Consider the following 20,351-nt stretch of genomic DNA (forward strand, 5'->3'; position numbering starts at 1 on the left):
AGCACGAGTATGCCCAGAGATATGGGACGTTTTCGCTGATCCACTTTCCCCCAGATTTGTTTTATCCTCCCTTTTCTCTAGCGATCCACATTTCTCCCAAGAAAACAGCCCTGTTGTTGAGTTTCTGTGCATCTGTTCCAGTGAGACAGTTGAAGCAGGGCAGTATAAAGCAACAGATGCTTATGCTGGCACATGCCTAAATACCCAAGAAAACCCCGACTGCAGGGTGATAAATGGCACCGAGACGCGAATGTGTATCGCCTTTTCAGGGGATTAGACAAAAGTGAGCTGGAGGGATCTCCAAGCCATAATCTATTAAAAAGATTGATAACTTGTAACATGACATGACCCCCGCGTTCGTCTGTAGCTCCGTCCAGCGATTGTCACTGGTAAAAAAATATATTGGTTCGTACAGTATTTTTAATTAAGCTTTGTAATTAGGTCGATTCGTCACAGCCTCAATTAGCCCCCCCTTGGCAGCCGAGGATCGTGGCGGTGCGCGGAGCCCTTCCCGCAGCAGCCGGGCGCGCGGCGGGGCTGACGCTCTCCTCTTCTCTCTTGCAGTCCTGGTACCTGGGATAAAAGTCTCCGCTTCCCACCACGCACCGGACAGACCACCTGACCCCTTCCCACCTCTGTAACACGGAAGCAGCAGCATCGCAGCGCAGCGACTTCACATCGGCGGAAGGGGAGGCGAGCAGACACCGACAGCAAACTCGTACATGGAAATGGCAAACGTTATGGTTGAATGGCAAAGGCCGTAACTTTCTCGAGATTTTTTTTTTTTTTTTTTTTAAACAATTTAGGACTGTTGTAATTTCTCCTATGGTGCTGGAAATGGTTGGGCTTCATAACTTTTGAAGTGTTTCATTGGTAGTGTAAGCGTTAGGTGACACTGAGTAGAACTAGCCTCTGCTGCTGCTTACCAACTCGCTGTTGTAACACACTTTCCATATGGAGCCTAACTGTTTGACAGTATCCTCATCGATTTTTCCCATACAGGTGTGAGACTTCTTGAGAAATCATGAAACACACTTAAACTATAACTTTTGTAGTAGCTGAATTCTGCAATATATAACTTACCGGACAGACATAGAGCATGTTTTCCTGTAACATATCGGAAAAAAAAAAATGCAGGTTTTTTTTTTGTTGTTGTTGTTGTTGTTGTTCTTGTTCTTGGGTTGTTTTTTTTTTTGTTGTTGTTTTTTTTTTTTACAGTCGGCACTTAGATATGTAACACAAACCATAAGAGCATTGTCAACAATTATTTTCCACTCGATTGCAGAGCGATTTAAAACATCGAACTACTACTATTCACTTAAAAAAAAAAAAAAGAAAAAAAGAAAAAAAAAGTTTGAAATGCTGCACTTACATTGAAAAAAAAAAACATTTTTCAACAATTTTCAACAATTACACAAAAATTCACGCAGAAATGGGGAAGTTGGTCTGTTTTGACAGAAACTGACAGGAATCAATCAAAACAATCGAATTTTGAATTGAGTAAAGTGCAATTTCATTGGATAGCTAAATATCTTTGTAAGATAGAGATTGTTGAAAATTCTATTTTTGTTTTCCAAGTCCTTCCACCCCGGGACTCTAAATTATTGGGGTAAAAAACAGCCTTGCAAGAAAAAGGGGAGCTATTTTTGCTTTTTATGTTTTTTATTGTTGAACTTGTATCCCTTTAAAACTGAAGGAAAATTTAAAAAAAAAAAAAAAAACAAATCTAATGGTGCTTTTACCACAATATGTTATCTACATTAAATGCTAATTAATCATTTTCTGTTATCAAAGCACATAACTAAAATTAAATCATAATATCTGTTAATTTTATAAGCTAAAAGTCACTATAATGGATTATGCCAATTCTGACAAATTTTACGTGTTTCCGGCAATATAGGGTTTATCAGTTCTCAAACACCTTTGGGAATAATAGAGAACGGTCCAGAAATTAAAACACCTTTGTGTCCCTGAACTGGTACATTTTCTGGACTGCAAATAAAACAATACAGAAACGAATGCTGATCGTACAACTTCTGCCAGTTCAAAGCGAGGGCACTTGCTGAAGAAGAAGAGAAAAAGAAAAAAAAAAAAAAAAAAAAAAAGTTTGGACCCCAAACGTCCTGTATCTTATGTACAAAAAAAAAGGAAAAAAAAAGAAAAAAAAAAAGAGTGCAAGTGATTTTTTCTATCAGACAGCGGAGCACCCCTTTGCTTCACATGCAACTTTAAGAAGGTTTCCTATACTATACATATATATACGTTCTGGTTGGCAAGTCCAGCTAATCAGAGAAAGTCTCTGCATGTTCTAGTGTTAGTAACTAATTTTTATATAGTTAATGTAGGGTAAAGTAGAGTGCATTAAGACACAATATTGTAATCCCTATTCCAGGCACTTGCCTTTAAACTATGTTTGTTCGACCCTTCAGAAGGGTTTCTACTACTGTCCTATACAATCAAGTAACTGAAATTCTTGGGAAGACACTTTGCTCCTCATCTTTTCCCTGAAACAATGTTTTGTTTTGTTTTCTTAATTTGCACGAAACAAACAAACAAAAAAAATTCCATATCAATGTGCCTTGCCCTGGATAGCGATTATTTGTGGAATTGTTGCACATGTTCCTATATTGAAAGGGGTTTTTCCCTAGTCAAGCATTTGGAGACACTTTTTGTAAATGTGACTTTTATGTCAGCCATTGTCAGTTTCAACATCTAGAATTAAATAGGATGTTAGTTGTTCCGCAGATAGGAGTAGTGTTTATTGTCCTGTATGGTCAGTGGCAGTGCTATTCTGAGATCTGTAGATGCTAGATTATCAGTATTTTTGGATGTTGCTGCATTTTACATTTTATTTGGAGTCTTCCTTTTGTTTTGTTTGGGTTTTTTTTCGTTTTTTTTTTTTTTTTTTTTTCCCAGATATATGAAAATATGCAATACCTGCTTATATCATGTAGAAAAGCTTAGCGATTATTAATTTTTCTTTTCTTTTTTTTTTTTTTTTTTTATTTGACCAAAGTTGGTGCTGCACTTGACGCAGTGTGTTTTAGGTGTTTGTCTTTGTACTTTTGTGATTTTGAATGCACATGCAGGAAGGGCTCTTCTTAGAGAAGCAGTCAAACTGTGAAGCACTAAGCTGAACCCTGCTTCAAGCAATTTTTGTTTTACAACTGTTCCTTTCACAAGCAAGCCTTAAAAAAGAAAAAAAAACTTCCTTTTTCTTCAGATCCCACACCCATTTTTATTAGCAGACTGCAATCAATCCACATTCAATAAAAGTATATAATGCCCATTTTTATATGCACGTTTTTAAACTTCCAAGTTCTGAAAATTGTTTACTGGTTATTCTCTATTTAAGGAAAAAAAAAATAAAATGTTTTGGATTTTCATATGTGTCTGATAAGTGGTTGAGTAGTCATTTTGCTCTATTGTATTGTGTGATTGTTAGTATATGGTATCACATCCTCTAGCCAGCATCCTTTGCCTTCCCTATAGCACTTAGCTGGGCATTACTTTATTAAGACATATGTGCACTAAAAAAAAAATAGCAGCTTTCAGTGCTTCACAGTGAAGGGAAAAAAGCCTAGACAAACATTTTGTCAGAACCTTGCTATGAGACAAGGTATTACCAGTAAATTGGTTGTACATACAATAAAATTGCACCCTTTTTTAAACAAAACAAACTAAGCAATAGTTTGGGCAGTTAGTTGTTTTTAGTGAGCATGTTGTAGTCATGGCTGCAAAGAGAGAGAATTAAACTGCCCACTCAGAAGATATGTAATTTGTATGTTGTATAGTTTTATTGATTACACTGATTTATTCTACCCTATTTTATAATGCAGGACTTTTGTAATGTTGTTTAAATGAGGAAAAATTTCTGTCAAATTAGCTTAGTGGAATTTCTGATTGTTCGTTATAAAGGCAGCGTTCATAGAATTGCTTTTTTTTTTTTTTTTTTTTTTTCCTTTGGGAACTGGATTTAAGTTAAAAACTTTCCCGTTTCCTTTTTTTGTATGTATTTAAATACAGTTATTTTTCTTCTCTCAATGGTATAGCATATTCCTATGCTTGAGAAGTATAGGCTACTGAAGAACCATTGTAAATGGACATTACAGGTATGCTGTATTTTTGAAGGTATTTTGTCATATTAAGTTTGATGACGCTAAAGTTAGGGAATTCTGAGCAGAATGGCGAGAAAAAAAAAAAAGAAAAAAAAAGAAAAAAAAGAAAAACAGAAATGTTTTAAAGGCTTTAAAACATGAGCGAGGCGGCCAGGGGCATCGGCCCACCGGGGTTGGGGAGCCATCCCCTTTTTGCTCAGCCCGCTGCAGAGCCGCCATGCAGGTGCAGAGGCCGCGTGCGGGCGGCCCCTCGGCCCCGGGGGGTCCATCCGTGGGCTCTGGGACACGCGAACAACTTTTTCCCCCCCACCCCCCCCCCCCCCCGACCCCACCCCCCTCTCCCGTCTCCTTCTCTGCAGAAGTTGTCAGACGCACAAATCCTCTGCCCTGCATTCACCCACCCACCCACCCATCCAAATTGAAAGACCTAGAAATTGCTTAGCGCGAATTGACTTTGCCAGTTAATTCCTTTCTTTTTTTTCCTCTTTTTGAACTAGGGCACTTGCTTTTATCATGCCGCACACCCCAGCGATGCCATTATTTATTCCTCTTCCTTTCTTAATGAAACCTTACGGGCTTCAAGTTAGGCAGCCATGGTACACTTTGTCTCTGCTGTGATCCCCCTAAATAGGGTCGCAGGGGAAGGAACCACCAAGTTCTCTGACTCCGCAGTATTCAGTCAGCCCACAGGAATATGCAAAATCCCTCTAACGTTGTTTTTTTTTTTTTTCTTTCTCTATTTCTCTTTGTTCCGTATATTTGCAGCTTTGTAGTAACAGTGTTATAAAATACTTACTGTACAAAAATGCGAGAAAACCCAGATACATAGCCTAAAACAGTTTTTTTTTTTTCCTTGTGGTGAATTATTATTATTTTTTTTTAAGAATGTCAGTTTAATATCGTACTTCTTTGCATTGTGTCTCTGGAAATATCTTTTTTCTTTTTTTTCTTTTTTTTTTTTTTCTTTTTTTTTTTTTTTTTTTTTTTTTTTTTGGTAGAAGGCCTCCATCGAACAAAATTAAAACCATAACCGGCATGACAATGTAAGGAGAGCTTCAATGGCACCTAAACAATAACCAAACAACAAAACCAACCTCATGAGGTCTGTCGGAGGCAGGTCTTGTGAAGTTAACACTGCCTGCTAGGCAGGATTTTCATTAAATCAAGCTTACAATGCCAATTTTGTCTTGAAGTCAATGCATGTATTACTGTTTGACAGTAAACCCAGCTATGCCATCATCAAGTCCAAGGCTGCGCAATAGTCTAATTAGTATCGAGTACATTTTCCTTTTATTTTTTCCAATAAAAAAGCAGTGGGATGAAAATTGCTTTGATATATAGCAGGTAACATTGAAGCTATTCCATAGCACTTAACTGTAGTGAATACTGTGTCACCAATTCTGAAATCAATTTAATGTTTAATGCAAATCCATTACATGGTGCTATTACAGGCTGGCAAAATGATTTACAAAAATGTGACAACTTGGGCTCAATTCACTCTGCTTTCCAACAATGTAAATGCATAGCAGTGTTTATCTGCATGAAAACTATGCACTAATCTATCTGAAAAAAAAAAAAAAAGAATATATCGACTTTGGTATCTACTTTCCGTTTACTTCGATCCTTGCCTTTTTGGTCATTGTTATAATGCCAGCTTTAGGACAGAAAGAATTATAAGAAAACCAGCATAATACCTGATATATTAAAATGTAGTGCCTGTGAAATCTGTATTATATTGCTCTTCTGAAGTAAGATTTTTCTACACCGGTAGCCTTCGCTGTCTGTCAGAACCTTCTGATATAGGTGATGTAAAATAACCGTACAATATTAATGCATGCTATTCCATAATGCTTAGTAGCTGTATGAATATTACTCAAAGTTATGTTAGTCTTTTTTTCTGACTTGGTTCTTGTCAGATAGGTTTAAAGATATTTCACTGAGAACGCAAATTCTGTCTTTTCTTGATTTGGGGTGTTTTCAGTATTTTGGAGGTATACATTTACTTAAATTCAGTATTACTTGTGTTTTGGGTTTTTTTTCTTTTTTTTTCTTTTTTTTTTTCCTTTTTTTTCTTTTTTTTTTTTTTTTTTTTTTTTCCTAGAGGGCAGGACATGGTGTTTGAGACCAGAAATCCGTGCCTGGTAAAGATTTTTGTCTTGAAAAGCTACCCTAAGAATTGCAGAGCTTGCTCTGAAGAACATCCCATAAAGTTCAAATTGAAGGGACGGTCCTTTAAGCCCCCACAGACGAGATGGAGCTCATCTCGCAGGAGATTTCTTAATGGGCAGCAGTTAACCAGGTACCCATGCTTGACCCTTCTTCACACCAGACTTCCTCATATAGAAGAAAAACCTTTAAAAAAAAAAAAAAAAAAAAAGAAAAAAAGAAAAAAAAAAAAACCTCATGTGGTTGTTTAGTTTCATGCACAGTTGCAATATTTTTCTTCAAACAAACTCTGTACAAACTTTGGGCCCGATTCATAAAAGCTCAGTTGCTATTAACACGGGACTCTGGTGGGCTTTTCTTGTCCAAATTGGGGCTCCCTCTCTCCCTGGCGCACTCCGGCCGGGCCTCCCCCTGCAGCTCTCACTCCTCTCCCTCCCCTTCCCCTCTCCACCTCCCAAACTCCGAACAAAATCCATGGGAGTGGATGTGGAGACGGAGCCGAGAGCAGCGGGGCCCCGAAGCCGCACTCTGGCCCTGGCGGGGTTCCGTCACTTCGTGGTACAACGCTATTCGATGGCAAGGGACATTTTGTCTGTACCAGAAAAATACGCTAGATTGCTACCTCTGAGCTCTAGAGAAAACCTTCATAAAGGACAACACTTGTATACAATGTGAACTTTTGTACTTTGTACGCTTTTTTTTAGGGAAGACTATTTTCCACTTAGTTAATCTTCTATGCTCGAGCATGAACAAAAACAATTGTGTCAGTGAAATCCCCCCTTTTATCTGCATCCACAAATTAATATGAGGGGAAAAAAACGAAGACGAGTTTCTAGATGGAGCATGGTAGGAAGCGTCCCCGGCTTAGCACCTGCCTCGCTGCTGTGGGCGGCCCTTGGGGAAAGGCTGCAGGATTGCTGGCTTTGGGAACGCCACCCAGGAGCAGTCCCCATGTTGGGTGGCTCCACAGTTTCCCCCATGGCTGAGCTCGGCCCCAGCCCCGGCCGCTTTCTGAGCCTGGTCCAGCCAAGTCCCTCGGTGTCACTTTTCAATCCGGGGCACTAAAATTTCCACTGGCCGCGGGAAAGATCTGCTGCAAATTCACTTGACACCCGTGTTAATACCATGTCGTGTTCATTTTTTTATGAGTCAGGCCCCTCGTGCCTCTAGTATACTTGTATTGACTCTCATAGTTACCATTTTAGTTTTACTGTGTTCTGTGAAAAAAATTGTAATTGGTTGAGAATCACTGTGGGCATCCATTCTTATTCAACTAAGTCTCCGCAGGTTTTTTGAGCTGGTGTGGATTAGTTTAACTCTTGTATTCAACCATTAGTGCTACCACCTTCTCACATTACAATACAATTACTGGAAGCAAGTACTGCATTTCCTATGCAACAAAAAAGGAAAATAAAAAATTGCTAATGCTACCAAGCCGTGTTGTTATTTCCTTCGCACAGGGCTCGGGTGCGGATGTGGGGCTGGTGCGTCTCTGCGCTGTGGGGGCCCCAAATCACAGCTCTGGGTTTACACGGAACACATCGACGCTGAGCCCAGATCTGGCTGCACCTCGTAACAATTATCTGAGATTAATTCATTGTGCGTGTATCTCTAGGTGCAGTGGAGTGGAGTGGGGGATGTCACTGTGCTCCCAAAGCTCAGCTGTGTGGCCGCGCTCTGCCCATCGCCTCACCTCCCTGCAAGGCTTCTGTGGGTGTGTTGGGCAGAAAATGGTTTTCTTTACTGCACTTCGAAGCTGTCATCCACCGCGTGACACCTTTTCCTTAAAAGATGGGTGCAGAAGTTAACATTCGCAGAAAGTAATTTCTCGCATTTAAGCAATTCTGCCTATTCTCTGCTTAAAAGGCAGCGCTGGAGCTGATGGTCAGCTCTGCAAGAACAGGGGAAGGGGACACTTGGGCACACAGCCCTGCCCTGGGCAGCTCTTCCATTCTCTTTTGGGGAAAATTAGTGCTTTCTTACTCTAGCAGCTCACAAAGCACCGGTATTTCATTTATGACACTTCCACCTGATTTCAGTCTGGGCTACACAAACGGGACGGGAGGTTTGGGTCACACACAGATTTAATGCCACTGTCCTTTGAGGTCCCCTTGGTGCCTCTCATTGCGCCTCTGGCCCTGTCCCAGCCAGCAGCTCTGTGCAGCATTAGGGCAGGAGGCACATCCCAGGGCTGAAGGAAGGAGTTGGGGTGGTGCCAAGTGATGTCCCCAGGTGCCACATCCACACAGCTCTGGAACTCCCCAGGGACAGTGACCCCACCACACCCTGGGCAGCTGTGCCAGTGCCTGACTGCTCTTCGGAGAAGAAATTTCCCCTTCTATTCAGTCTTTGATGTGGGTGCGTGCTGGGCATGGTGAGAAACACACCCGTTGCAGGCAACACGAGAGGGACCTCACAAATACACATAAGGTTTCATTTGTCACCATCTGAGTTTTCAGTAATGGAAGAAATAAGGGCTTCAAGCTCCAACTGGCTAAAACAGCAGCCCATGTTTCTCTCCTCCTGCATGGCACAGAGGCAGACAGGCCGGTGGTGAGAAAGCATTTATATGGCGTTTCCACCTTTCCTTCCCCAAATCAGGTTGCGCCCAACTTTTTTGTTATCAGTACGATCTTCAGAAATCTTCAGTCTTACTTATCACAAAGATATCCCAAAGGGATTGTTTACACGCCACAAAAGAGCAGCCCTTTAAACTGACACCGGTGGCAAATCTGACTACTGCATCTCTTCCTTAAACGTAAGAGTTCCCTATGGTATGGAATGGGAGAGACTGGGGAGTGTGAGCACAGCAGCGGGATCGTCTGATGCCTTTCATCTGCCGCAGACAAGCTGAGGCTGGAAATATTTATTGGTTCGGTCCTTCAGCAACATGGTATTAATTGCCTCCGAGTGTTTTGATAGGTAGTTAGCACAAGGGTATTAATGAAAATAGCACCACTTCATTTCAAAATTAACTACTTGGCCATTCAGCAACATGAGCTGATAAATTATGGCAATAAATTCGCGACTGAGATTTATGCAATGGCGACGCGCACTCCCACGGCGCAGGGCCCAGGGCCCTCAGTGCCCCACACCTCCCTTGTGCATGGGCAGCTGTACTGGTACTTTACATCCTTGCTTTAAATGTGGGACACCTGAGAAGGCTCTGGCGCTCTGCAGGAGCAGCTCAGGGGACAGAAACCACCACAGGTTCTCCATCGCTGTTGCGCTAGTTCTCTCAGTCCCTGGGTTTGGTGCCCAGCTGCTCCCAGATAAACCATGCAGGCCTCCCCAACACCCCACACATTGGAAGTAGGGAGGTGGGCTGCAAATCAGCAACATGCAACTTTTTTTGTTGTTATTATTTTTGGCTGAAGAATGGCCTTGTGCTTACCAACACCGGACCTCCACATTTGTTCCCATCCTTCCCTTCCAAGAGGCAGAGGCAAATCAGCACTGCAATCCAGGCCAAAACCAAGCCCACTCCTTTCTCAGAAATTGACTACAACTTCTGCTTACGATCACTTGTGCTGGGCCTGGTCCTGGGTTGCATGCAACCGCTGGGGCACAACCAAGGAGCAAAACTCACGGCGCTCACAGCACAAACCTGCCCCGGCCCCGGCACAAACCGTGCTCACCTGGGACACAAACCACTCATGAGCACCCACCATAACCTACCTCTTTTGACAAAGAAATATTAATCTGTGAGAAATGAATGGCAACTCCCTGCCTTAGGCAGCAAAGAAATTGGAAAATGTTCCTATAAATGTGATTCATACGACATCATACCTGCCTGCATATTGCATTATCCAAACCTATTAGAATGGAGACGCAGCCAACTATTTTGTTATATGGGGTTTAATCTTTTTCCCTATTGTTCATTATTACCCTACAGAAATTTCATAAGCTGGTGTCCTCTTTTTTCCCCCTTGTGAATTGGGCTGGTATGTGCAAAAAGCTATGACCAATGGGAGGGGAAATACCCCAAAATGCACTCAACCCCTGTGAGCCGTGAGGAGAGGATGCAACACGGCCAATGGCACAAATCTGGGATGCAGTGGATGGGAATTTAGGTGGTGGCACCTGGCTCTGGGCAGGAGGGTGAGCAGTGCTGCACATCTCCCTGGGCACTGTGCTCTGCAGACACACAACAGTGTGCCCGTCTTCCAAAATGGTACATTCTGCTAGTGAGGGGAGACGCATGAGTATTACAGAAAATTCAGCTAAATATTGCATTTATTTATAAACGTGACAAATTTAATAGGGTAGGAAAGGTATTTGAATTATTGATTGTTAAATATTTAAGCTCTGAGTACCCATCCATCAGCATGTGTGAGAAAGCTCGGGACAGATTTATGATGTTGGAGTTTTCCTGGTTAGCTGGCACTTGGCATTTCTATTAATTATAGCCCACACATTCATTTTTTTCAGGATTTGTTAGAAGTATTTATAAAAGATGTCCCTATTATACCATTTAAATATTGTTTGTGCAACTGGAACATGTTTTCTATTGGGGATTAATACACTGTTTGATTTAGGGGAAAATTAAATTAGAAGGTGTAAGTCCCAGGAGATGGGTGCTTAATTTGAAAAGGGTTTCCACCACTGGGAAGCACAAAGTTTTTCTTTTACAGATAAATATTTTGCTCCCGGTGTCCCTGGTGGGAAGGAAGCAGTGGGCTCAGCCGATGTTTCTCTGCAGCCAAGAGCAGGTGGGAGGCTTTTGGCCGTGGCTTCTTTGACCTTAAATCACTCAAAAGCCAACAAAGTGCTTTGGTTCTTCCCAGCATGGTGTCAAAGCTCTTGTTCCGGCAGGTGGAAAAGCCTCTGGTCCCCATTGTGGGGTGAAGTCTGACGGGAATGGGACCTTCAAAGCCCAGCTGTGGAAATGCTCTCTCCACCTTCTGAACACGTTCCTGTTCATCCTCAAACTCTGTTTTTGGCAACAGGAGGGTGGGTTTTGTCCCTTCCTGTGCTCAATAGAATCTTAGAAAGGTTGGGTTGGAAGGGACCTCAAGATCCATCCTGTTCCAACCCTTGCCATGGGCAAGGTGGAGGCAGGATGCATTGAATCACGTTCATTATTTTCATTATAAACACCCACCCGGACCCCAGTCGTTTCCCAGGATGGGGGAAGGACACAAACATCCGTATGGCAGCCCCACACCGTGGAAAGGTTCATGCAGCAGGAGGAAACCACCGGGAGCAGCAGGTCAATAACGCACCTCCTGAAAACCAGCACCCTAAACATGCATTGGGATGATAAATTATAATTGCTCAAGAAGAGCCATTATGGCCTGTTAGGTCAATACTCCGCATTTCCAAAGTGCTTTAATTAATATATATTTACATCAGGTAATAGCAGAGATTTCTCTGAGCCATGGTATTAGGCCAAGAAAGGCTCCTAACTTTCATAATTGAGGGAGAACATTATTGTAACTTGCAGAAACACATCTGGTGCCACATGGAGCATGGCGGTGTCCCTTCAGACAGCATACAGGGCACTTTGGGGATGGGCATGGGCACTCAGCAGTGACACCAAAGCTTTGGCAGCTGCAGCCACTGGTCCTTCCTCTGCTTTGTTCTCAGTCATAAATAAGTTAATGGCAACATCTATTGCTTTGCTGCTTGCAGGCGCCATCACAGAGGTTGGCCTCACCACAAAGCAAAGCCCCACATTCCCATTTTTGCCTGGTTTCCTTGCCCCAGAGGTGTGCAGTGCCCCAGAGTCGCAGTGCCAGCCCTACCACTGGGCAGTGCTGGACTCGTCCCGGTGCCCTGCAGGGGTCCAAGGGCCGCCTGGTGCCCCAGGTGACAATGAGCACACCAATGGAGTGAGGTTATTGATTTCTATTTTTCATTTTTTTCCTTTCCCCGAGACCACAAATTAGAAACGGCGCTGCTAAAAATCACTGCTCTCTCCGCAAATTTTAATTAAAGCCCAAATAAATCATTTTGGGCGCTGCACTTGCCTATAAACAATGAGGGAGATGGCACCCTTACAACTGCTTGTCAACATTGGGTGACTAATGAGTCACTGTGAAAATACAATCTGAAGCGACCGAATTGAAACCAGATTCCGGCGCTAACGAACGGCACATGCCCGCTGCCGCAGCACGGCGGCCCGGGGCCCCCGACCGCCCTGGGGGGAGCTCCGCCACACAGCCCCGGCCCTTATTGAATAAAGCACAGCGCTGTAATGTGATATTGCAGCTGCAGCCTTTTTGCCACGTTGTGGAGTAATGTTTTCCCCTGTCCTTGCAGCAAACAATAACCATATGCTGCGTATGTTACCAAATGTTTATTTTATTTCTTCGTCAGGACGCGAAGCGGGATCCGAAGAAGGGCTCGCGCTGCTTCAAGTGATCGTTAGGCAGATCTGCAGGGCTCGAAGTGGCCTGGCCATGCTTCATGCAGGCCTGAGCGCAGGGCACTGCTCCTCCCAACCACAGCATTGGGGGGCCAAAGAACACGCCAAGTTCAGCACCTACTCTGACTGCCTTTGCACAACTGCTGGGGCTCCAGAACCGTAAAACCACAGACTGGTTTGGGTCAGAAGAGATCATAAAACCCACTCAGTCCCACCCCCTGCCATAGGCTCAAGTGCCCAAAGCCCCATCCGTGGCCTTGGGCACTGCCAGGAATGGGGCATTCACACTGCTCTGGGCAGCAGTGCCTGGGCTTCATTGCCCTCATGGGGAAGAATTTCTTCCTGGCATCCAATCTAAATCTACCCTTTTACTTTACCCTTTTACTCTTGTCCCAAACTCCCTGACAAAGTGCCCCCTTCAACTTTTCTGTAGGCAACTTTAGGTGCTGCAACAGTGAGGTCTCCCCAGATCTGCCTTCTGGCTGAACACCACACCTCTCTCAGCCAGTCTCCACACCTCCAGCCTTCCAACCATCCTTGTGGCCTCCTCCAGGCCCTTGGGGTTTCTGCTCAGTGCAACTCTCCATCCACTCATCACCCAGCCTGCATTTGTGCTTGGGATTGCCCCGACCAAGGTGCTGCACCTTGCACTTGGCCTCACTGGACTCCTTTGGCCCACCTCTCCAGATCCTTCTGGACGGCATCCCTTCCCTCACTGGGCCACCAGTCGTGCTTAAACCAGCAAGCTTCCACAAATGCCTTCACTTTGGCTAAACAATGCCATCTTAGGGAATGTATTCTCCACCAAACACATAAAACAGATGTAATTTTCCAACACAGGGCTATCTATTGCACAAAAACTTCCCTGGACAGCAAAGACCAAAGCATTTTCTTGATCCTAAAATGCCCCAAAATTATGTCATTTCCACACAAGATTGAGACCATTTCCACCCAAGAATCCCATTGAGCCACCCCAGTCCCATGCTGCTTTGCTCTTCTTCATCACTGTGTTAACGCTGCCTTAGGGATATCAGTGCTGCAGTCATTCAGCCCTGAGGAACCTGAGCAAGGAGCTGCTCCTGTCCATCATTTCACCACGATGCACCTCTTCCCTTGGTGACACCAAGGAGCACTGGGGGATTGTACAGCTCCCGGAGCTGCTCTTCCCACACATCTGGGTTGTTCAGCCAGAGCAGCAGACAGACAGACAGACAGGCTGTGTCCAGTACATCCGATAGCTGCTGATGTCTGCAGCCTGATTCCCAGATTCCCAGTGGGTCTTCTCCAGGGTCAGAGCTCAGCCCTGGTGCCACTGAAATAGGAACAAGGCCTGCTTAGCTCGCCTTTTTTTTTTTAATTCTCTCTAAAGCATGCTTGTGAAAAGAAAGAAAAATATTATGTTCTGTGTGTCGCTTCTGCAAGTCAGAAAATGATTCTGACAGGGGGAGAAGAAGGGGAAAAAATCCAAAAGCTCCCAATTGCAGCACATGCTCATGGAAACAAGATGTGGAGCACATGAGGCTGTCCCAGAGAGAAAGTTTTCTAAAAATAACATATGCAGATTATGTACATAAAATGTCATGAAATATCAGCACATAAAAACGTGTGGTAGTTCAGGCTGTTGCAATTACAGCTAAAATGTGCCAGATGAACGACACGCAGCATTTGGTGCTGTCTGCAGCCAATGCCAGCGGGGCCGGCGCCCAGCCCTGCCGCAGGCCAGCGGCAGCAGGAATCAGCACCGGCCGGCACCACCATACCACAACCCTGGGTGCTCTGGTCAACCAACAGTTGACCAGTGGCTGACCAAGGGTTGATCAGCGGTTGGTCAGCAGTTGGGAACGAGACAGCAGTGTGGCTAAGAAGGCCAATGGGAGCTGAGGTGAGCATGGCCAGCAGGTGAGGGAGATGCTCCTCCATTCTGCTTTGCCCTGGAGAGCACAGCTGGAGCACTGCAACCGGCACAGGGCTGCCCAGTTCAGGGCAGAAAGGGAACTGCTGGAAAGCCCAGCAGAGAGTGCAGAGATGATGGGAGGTTGGAGCACCTCCTGATGGGGACAGGCTGAGAGCCCCGGGGCTGTGCGTATGGGGAGGAGGAGGCTGAGGGGGATCTGATCAGTGCTTATCCATATCTAACAGTGGGAGTCAGGAGGATGGGGCCAGGCTCTGTTTGGTGGTGCCCAGCAACAGGACAAGGAGTAATGGGCACAAAGTGGAACACAGAAGTTCCATACAAACACGAGAAAGAACTTTACTGCGAGGCAGCAGAGCCCCGGCACAGCTGTCCCCCCCCAGAACGGTGGGGGACTCTCCTTCTCTGGAGAGATCCAAACTCACCTGGATGTGTTCCTGTGCAGCTGCTGCAGGGAACTGCTCTAGGGAAGTTGGACTTGAGGAGTGCAAACGTCTCTCCCAACCCCTATGGTTCTGTGCTTCTGTGACCTGCAGACAGAGAACGTGCAGGAGCAACAGACAGCGCCAGTGACCAACACTGTGTGAATGCCAGCCATGTTAGGAGACATGGCACCAGGCCTTGGCCATAAAGCACTGGTCATGGATTCAGTCCTTCGGCCTGTCCCAAAGCTGCATCTGAACTCATCCATCTTGGCTACTCATTTAATAAAATATTCATTTCTTAATTTGTTATTTTTTTTATATGGTATTGGCCCCCAGCAGCTCCCGCACTGCATCCTGCACTGAGGGACCCCCACACCCACCATTACACAGCCCAGTATTCCATTAAGCTGCACATTTCGACCACTTTTCTAGCAAATAGGGGTTTGATCCAGCTAGCCGGCCAGAATTAAATTACTTCACAGCAGATTTTTTTCCCCCCAAGGATACTTTTTATTTAGCGCCGCAAATGCGCGCTGCCGGCGGCTCTCGGGGAGAACAAGGCCTTTTGTATCGAAGTCCAGAAAAGCAACATGATTCATGGCTTTCTCATTATTTTGTCCTTTCGCTGGATATTGCCGGGGAATTTCCCCCCTCCTTTCTTTCCAGCCCGTTTGAAAGGAGCTAATGGAAGGAGGAGAATATTCCTCTCCCCACGTCGCTCACGTGGCCGTTGGGTGGTGGAGCCTCTGCAAACTTTTATGGCCGCCCAAGAGCGGGGATGGCCGCTGGAGCCTCGTGCCCTTGGTTTGCCTGCAGAGTTGCAGGAGCCCCGGCCCCAGTCGCTGCCCGGCGCTGCGGCGCGTTTCCCTGCAGTGCGGGGTTGGCTGTCGGCAGGAGTGAATTGTGTACTGCGGCAGGCGGGAGCGTTTTATTCCCATTGATTTCCCGTTAATCGCTTTTGCCCTCCTGAGCCGATGAGCTGGGCTGTGCCGCGCTGCAGCGTGGTGTCGGGGCTGGGCGGGGGGCACCGGGGCTCTCATGGGGACCTGGTGGGGACATGGTTACCTGAGGTTTGTGGCTGGGGAGTTTTTGTCCCACCCCATCCACAGGGAGCCCTCACTGCAGCCTCGGGGTGCTGAATGGCCTCGGTTTCTCCATGCGAGGATTTACCTCTTTGCAAAAGGAGTGACAGCACCAAGGTCCTACGTGTACATCTTACCACGAGCCCCCTGCTCCCCCAGCACCACGTGCCTGAGCCACCCCAAGTGCTGCCTGCGTGGGGAAAATCTCTTTTGCCAGCATTTCCCCGTCTGGGGGATGCTTACCTGGTAGAGATGCCACATCACTGTGCGTGTCCCCTCTTTCCCAGCCTTACCGTCGCATTTTGGGGATGTTTTATTTGTAAATGAATCAGATGCATGGGACACAGCCTGTCTGTCTGTCTGTCTGCTGCTCTGGCTGAACAACCCAGATGTGTGGGAAGAGCAGCTCCAGGAGCTGCAAAATCTCCCAGTGCTCCTTAGTGTCACCAAGGGAAGAGGTGCAGCATGGTGAAATGATGGACAGGAGCAGCTCCTTGCTCAGGTTCCTCAGGGCTGAATGACTGCAGCACTGATATCCCTAAGGCAGCGTTAACACAGTGATGAAGAAGAGCAAAGCAGCATGGGACTGGGGTGGCTCAATGGGATTCTTGGGTGGAAATGGCCTCAATCTTGTGTGGAAATGACATAATTTTGGGGCATTTTAGGATCAAGACAATGCTTTGGTCTTTACTAGAGATACTCAGCTGCAGCTTGTAGGGCTGCCAGCAGGCACGGACGGGGCTTGCATGGAAAAAGCCTCCAAGTCCCTTCAGGGAGAAAAAAAAAAACCCTGAAAATGGGGTCTGCTTTAAGTGTTTGGTAGAGAAAACATTTTGTCAAAGTGAATGCATTTGTGGAAGCTTTTTCGTCTAAGTCTGACTGGTGCTCGGCATGACCCCTCCCCACCCCCCCAACCCACCACACCCCCAGCATAACATAGCCTTGAGGAACACCAGCTGAAGATGTGCTGGAGCCACCAGCTGTATCCCGTGAGCTCCTGATTGCCCCAAGTGGGTGGGGAAGGGCATTATAGCAGAGCTGGCTGCTTGTTGGAGGCTTGAGGGTTACAGTTAACGGTGTCAGGCCCAGGGGAAGGCTGGTGATACATGGTGCTCCTCAAGGGTGAGTACTGGGATTCTGCTCAACGTCTCTGTTGATGATGTGGTAGTGAGTGCATAGCAAAGGGGCAGAGGCTCAGTAGGACGTGCAGAGCTGGGCATGGTGCAGCCCAAAGTACTTCTGATCTCTTGAGAGCAGCAGCTCAGTACTTAGCTGCACACTCATTCCAGATAATTCCTATCCTTTCTCATTCTTCTAAGCACTGTCTCAGGTGTGTTCACCTAGGAGAAAGTTGTTGGTCCTATTATATTAAAGCTGGAATCAGAAAAAGTTGTGACAGACAGTGAAGTCAACAGCCACTCCTCTAAGTTGTAAGACTTCCTCCTTTGCCATGTAATGGTTTTAAGGAGGAAATGGCTCATTTGCAAGCTAAAGGTTTAACTGGGAGAAAAAAAAAGGTCAGCAGAGATCAGATGTGAATTGCAAAGTGCTAAAGAAGTTTACTGCAGTGTCGTATTTATTGAGAGGCATGCTATAGATCTGCTCCTTTGCTGCCCAGAATGCTAATGGCACCCCTTTGAATTCTTAATATCAACAACAAAATCATTGATGATACATGGGATGCTTTAGAACTGCTTGGCACCTGCTTTCGCTTTATGATAATCGGAGGGATTTGCTAAGACCCAGCACTCCCTTACCCATCTTGTTAATTGCGGATCGCACTTCCTGGGTCAGGTTTCCAGAATGTGACACCTTCCAGGACGCTGCTTCCTCTCCCATCCGTTGCAATCTGAGCTTTGTGCAGGGTATTTATTGCTCCTACTGATCAGGGACATAGTCACGAAGTAATGTAAACTGTGCCAGAAATACCAATGTGATGAAAATTCATGGAGTTTCTTCCTCACCTTGCTGTATTCTGGCTGTTTTTTATGGGTGTATGAGCTGCAGAAATAGGGAGCTCTGTGAAAGCTCCCCCAGAAGCAATGGGGAGGTGACTGCAGGAGGGGTTGGCTCATGGGAGAGGTGCAATTGCTTGCGATGGCTGCTCACATGGAGATGATTTTGACTTTTGCTTGGGCCAGTAGACTGGCAAAAAGGCAGTGGGCCAGGTGGGTTTTGCTGCTCCTCTGTTGGGCTGAATGGGGCCTGAGCGTGCTGAATTGCACCAGAACATCATGGTGAGGAGCTCTGTTGGATGTCACATGTAGCTAATAGTTCCTCAGGAGCTTATGGCAGTAGGAATGTAGCAATGGACCAGATACAGCGATCAAAGTGGAGTGAAATCAAAATGGCATCTGGACTTGGCCAGGGGAACAACAGTGATTTTTACAGTCACTGCCATTTGTTCCAGTATCATTCAGCCTAAACCCAGTTTGATTACGTACTTTGGTTTTGGTTTGCTTTAAGCAGCACCATGTGGAAAAGGACAGACTGGAAACCAATGTCAGTAATTTCAGTGGGCAACGTTAATTCCCAGCACCTGAGACTCGAGTCCATCGCTCACCTTTGATGACAAGAATTTTAATAATTTCAGCAAAGCAAACTTCATGAGCCACAAGCTGAGATGGAGGTGGCTCCTTGCTCTTCTGGAGGATCAGAACCTCCAACAATTATTGGCCATCAGTTCAATAACTGAAGAGTACAACAAGCACTGAAGCTCAAACCAGAATCAGAGAGTCACAGCATGGTTGGGTTGGAAGGGGTGTTAAAGCCCACCTGGTTCCAAACCCCGCTGTGGGCAGGGCTGCCACCCACCAGCTCAGGCTGCCCAGGGCCCCATCCATGGCCTTGGGCACCTCCAGGGATGGCACAACCTCAGGAGAGAGGTAATTATTTTGGAGCACAGCTTTCACCATCTCAGTGAAAAGGGGGTGAGTGGCACAGACCTCAATGTGTCTCCCTGACTGCAAAGGCACGGGACGCTCCTTGCATGCTTCAGGTGGGATCCATCCAAACCATTGACCATTCCTTCTTGATGCCACCCAAAAGCTGTGCTACCTTGGGCAAACCACACTGCTATTAAAAAAACTGGGCTTCTACGAACGTCTTAAGAGGAGCAAGAGAATCATTCTGAGTGTGCAGGGGAAATTCAGCAGCTCTGACAACCGCAGCGTGTTTGGTATCATTTAACTGCCTTGATAGAGATGTCAAACGTGAGAAGATAGCAGAAGTCTACCTGGCAATTTAATTGGCTTACACTTTTGTATATCATATTTTAAAAGTAAGGCCTTTAAAATGTGATTTGGACAAGAAACTTGTGTGGGGCTTTATCCCAGGCAGTCTCACAGTCCTCTTAGCAACAAAAACAGAACAGCGCTTAATACGAGCTGCATGTACGGTTGGATTTATGGAGTATTCATTATTTTAATAGCACTTATTGACTTAGGGTCAAATATCTTTTTCCAACATTTTTTTATTTAAGGAAAGAGCCCGTATGTCACAATCTCATGCCTCATCTAATTGGATAAGTGTTTCCTTTGTCCTTGAAACCGAAAAGTAGAATGCGTATCCAGGAGCTACAGAATGAAAAAGCATCTGCCTTTGGTATTTGGCATGCCTCAATTAAAAAACCCGCTGCCTGTGCTATAATTTTTTGAATTCTGACCAGCGCACTTCTGCTCAGATTCAAACAGACAGTTCTGAAGGTCGAATTGGGGGCATTTATAAAACAAATCCTTTGGAACAACACGTAGAACATTAATGTTTTACATACAACAGAGAAGAGGCCTGGAAACAGTGGCGCTAAGTTCACAGTCGTGCTGAAATCATGAGTCCGCTTTCAGCATTCCCTCCTGTTCCCACGAAGCCCATGCTCAATATGCATAAAACACTTCCATCTTTAAAAAAAATAATTGAAAAGATGCACCCTGAAGTTCACCGGATCAATCCCTCTGAATTATTTTATTTAGGAGACACTTCATTGTGTCAAAGTTGTAATGGAGAGGTTACGATGCCCAGCCTTCAGAATGTCACCGCATTAAAGTGGAGCGTTGCGGGGAATGCTAAAATCCCCCTAGCCACCTCCCAAGCAAAACTGACAGATTTATGAAATATGAAAATTCTTACACAGAGTTTAGGTAAGACATAGGCTGCAAAGAAAAGGAGCATTGCAGCCAGAATCCTTCTGCGCGAGTCCTGCAAGCACGGGGATGAAGCTCAGCAGCCCCACTTCACAGTCCTTTGCCCTTCCTATCCGACCCTGGGAGCGTTTGCTGTATC

At 45.4% G+C, this 20,351-nt stretch overlaps 1 protein-coding gene across 13 annotated transcripts in view; it reads left to right on the top strand.

Annotated features, from left to right (window-relative positions):
• Window positions 1–7,714, top strand: part of NFIA (nuclear factor I A) — a 238,551-nt gene extending 230,837 nt beyond the window's left edge. For all 13 annotated transcript variants that reach the window (XM_085231648.1, XM_085231647.1, XM_085231653.1 and 10 more), the window contains one exon: window positions 565–7,714. In XM_085231648.1, the coding sequence (XP_085087774.1) occupies window positions 565–641 (77 nt within the window). In that variant the 3' untranslated portion in view covers window positions 642–7,714. The remainder of the gene's footprint in view (window positions 1–564) is intronic.
• The last annotated feature ends 12,637 nt before the right edge of the window (window positions 7,715–20,351 follow it).

Source organism: Meleagris gallopavo, chromosome 10 (genome assembly GCF_905368555.1).
Source record: "Meleagris gallopavo chromosome 10, MGAL_WU_HG_1.1, whole genome shotgun sequence".
NCBI lineage: Eukaryota > Metazoa > Chordata > Aves > Galliformes > Phasianidae > Meleagris > Meleagris gallopavo.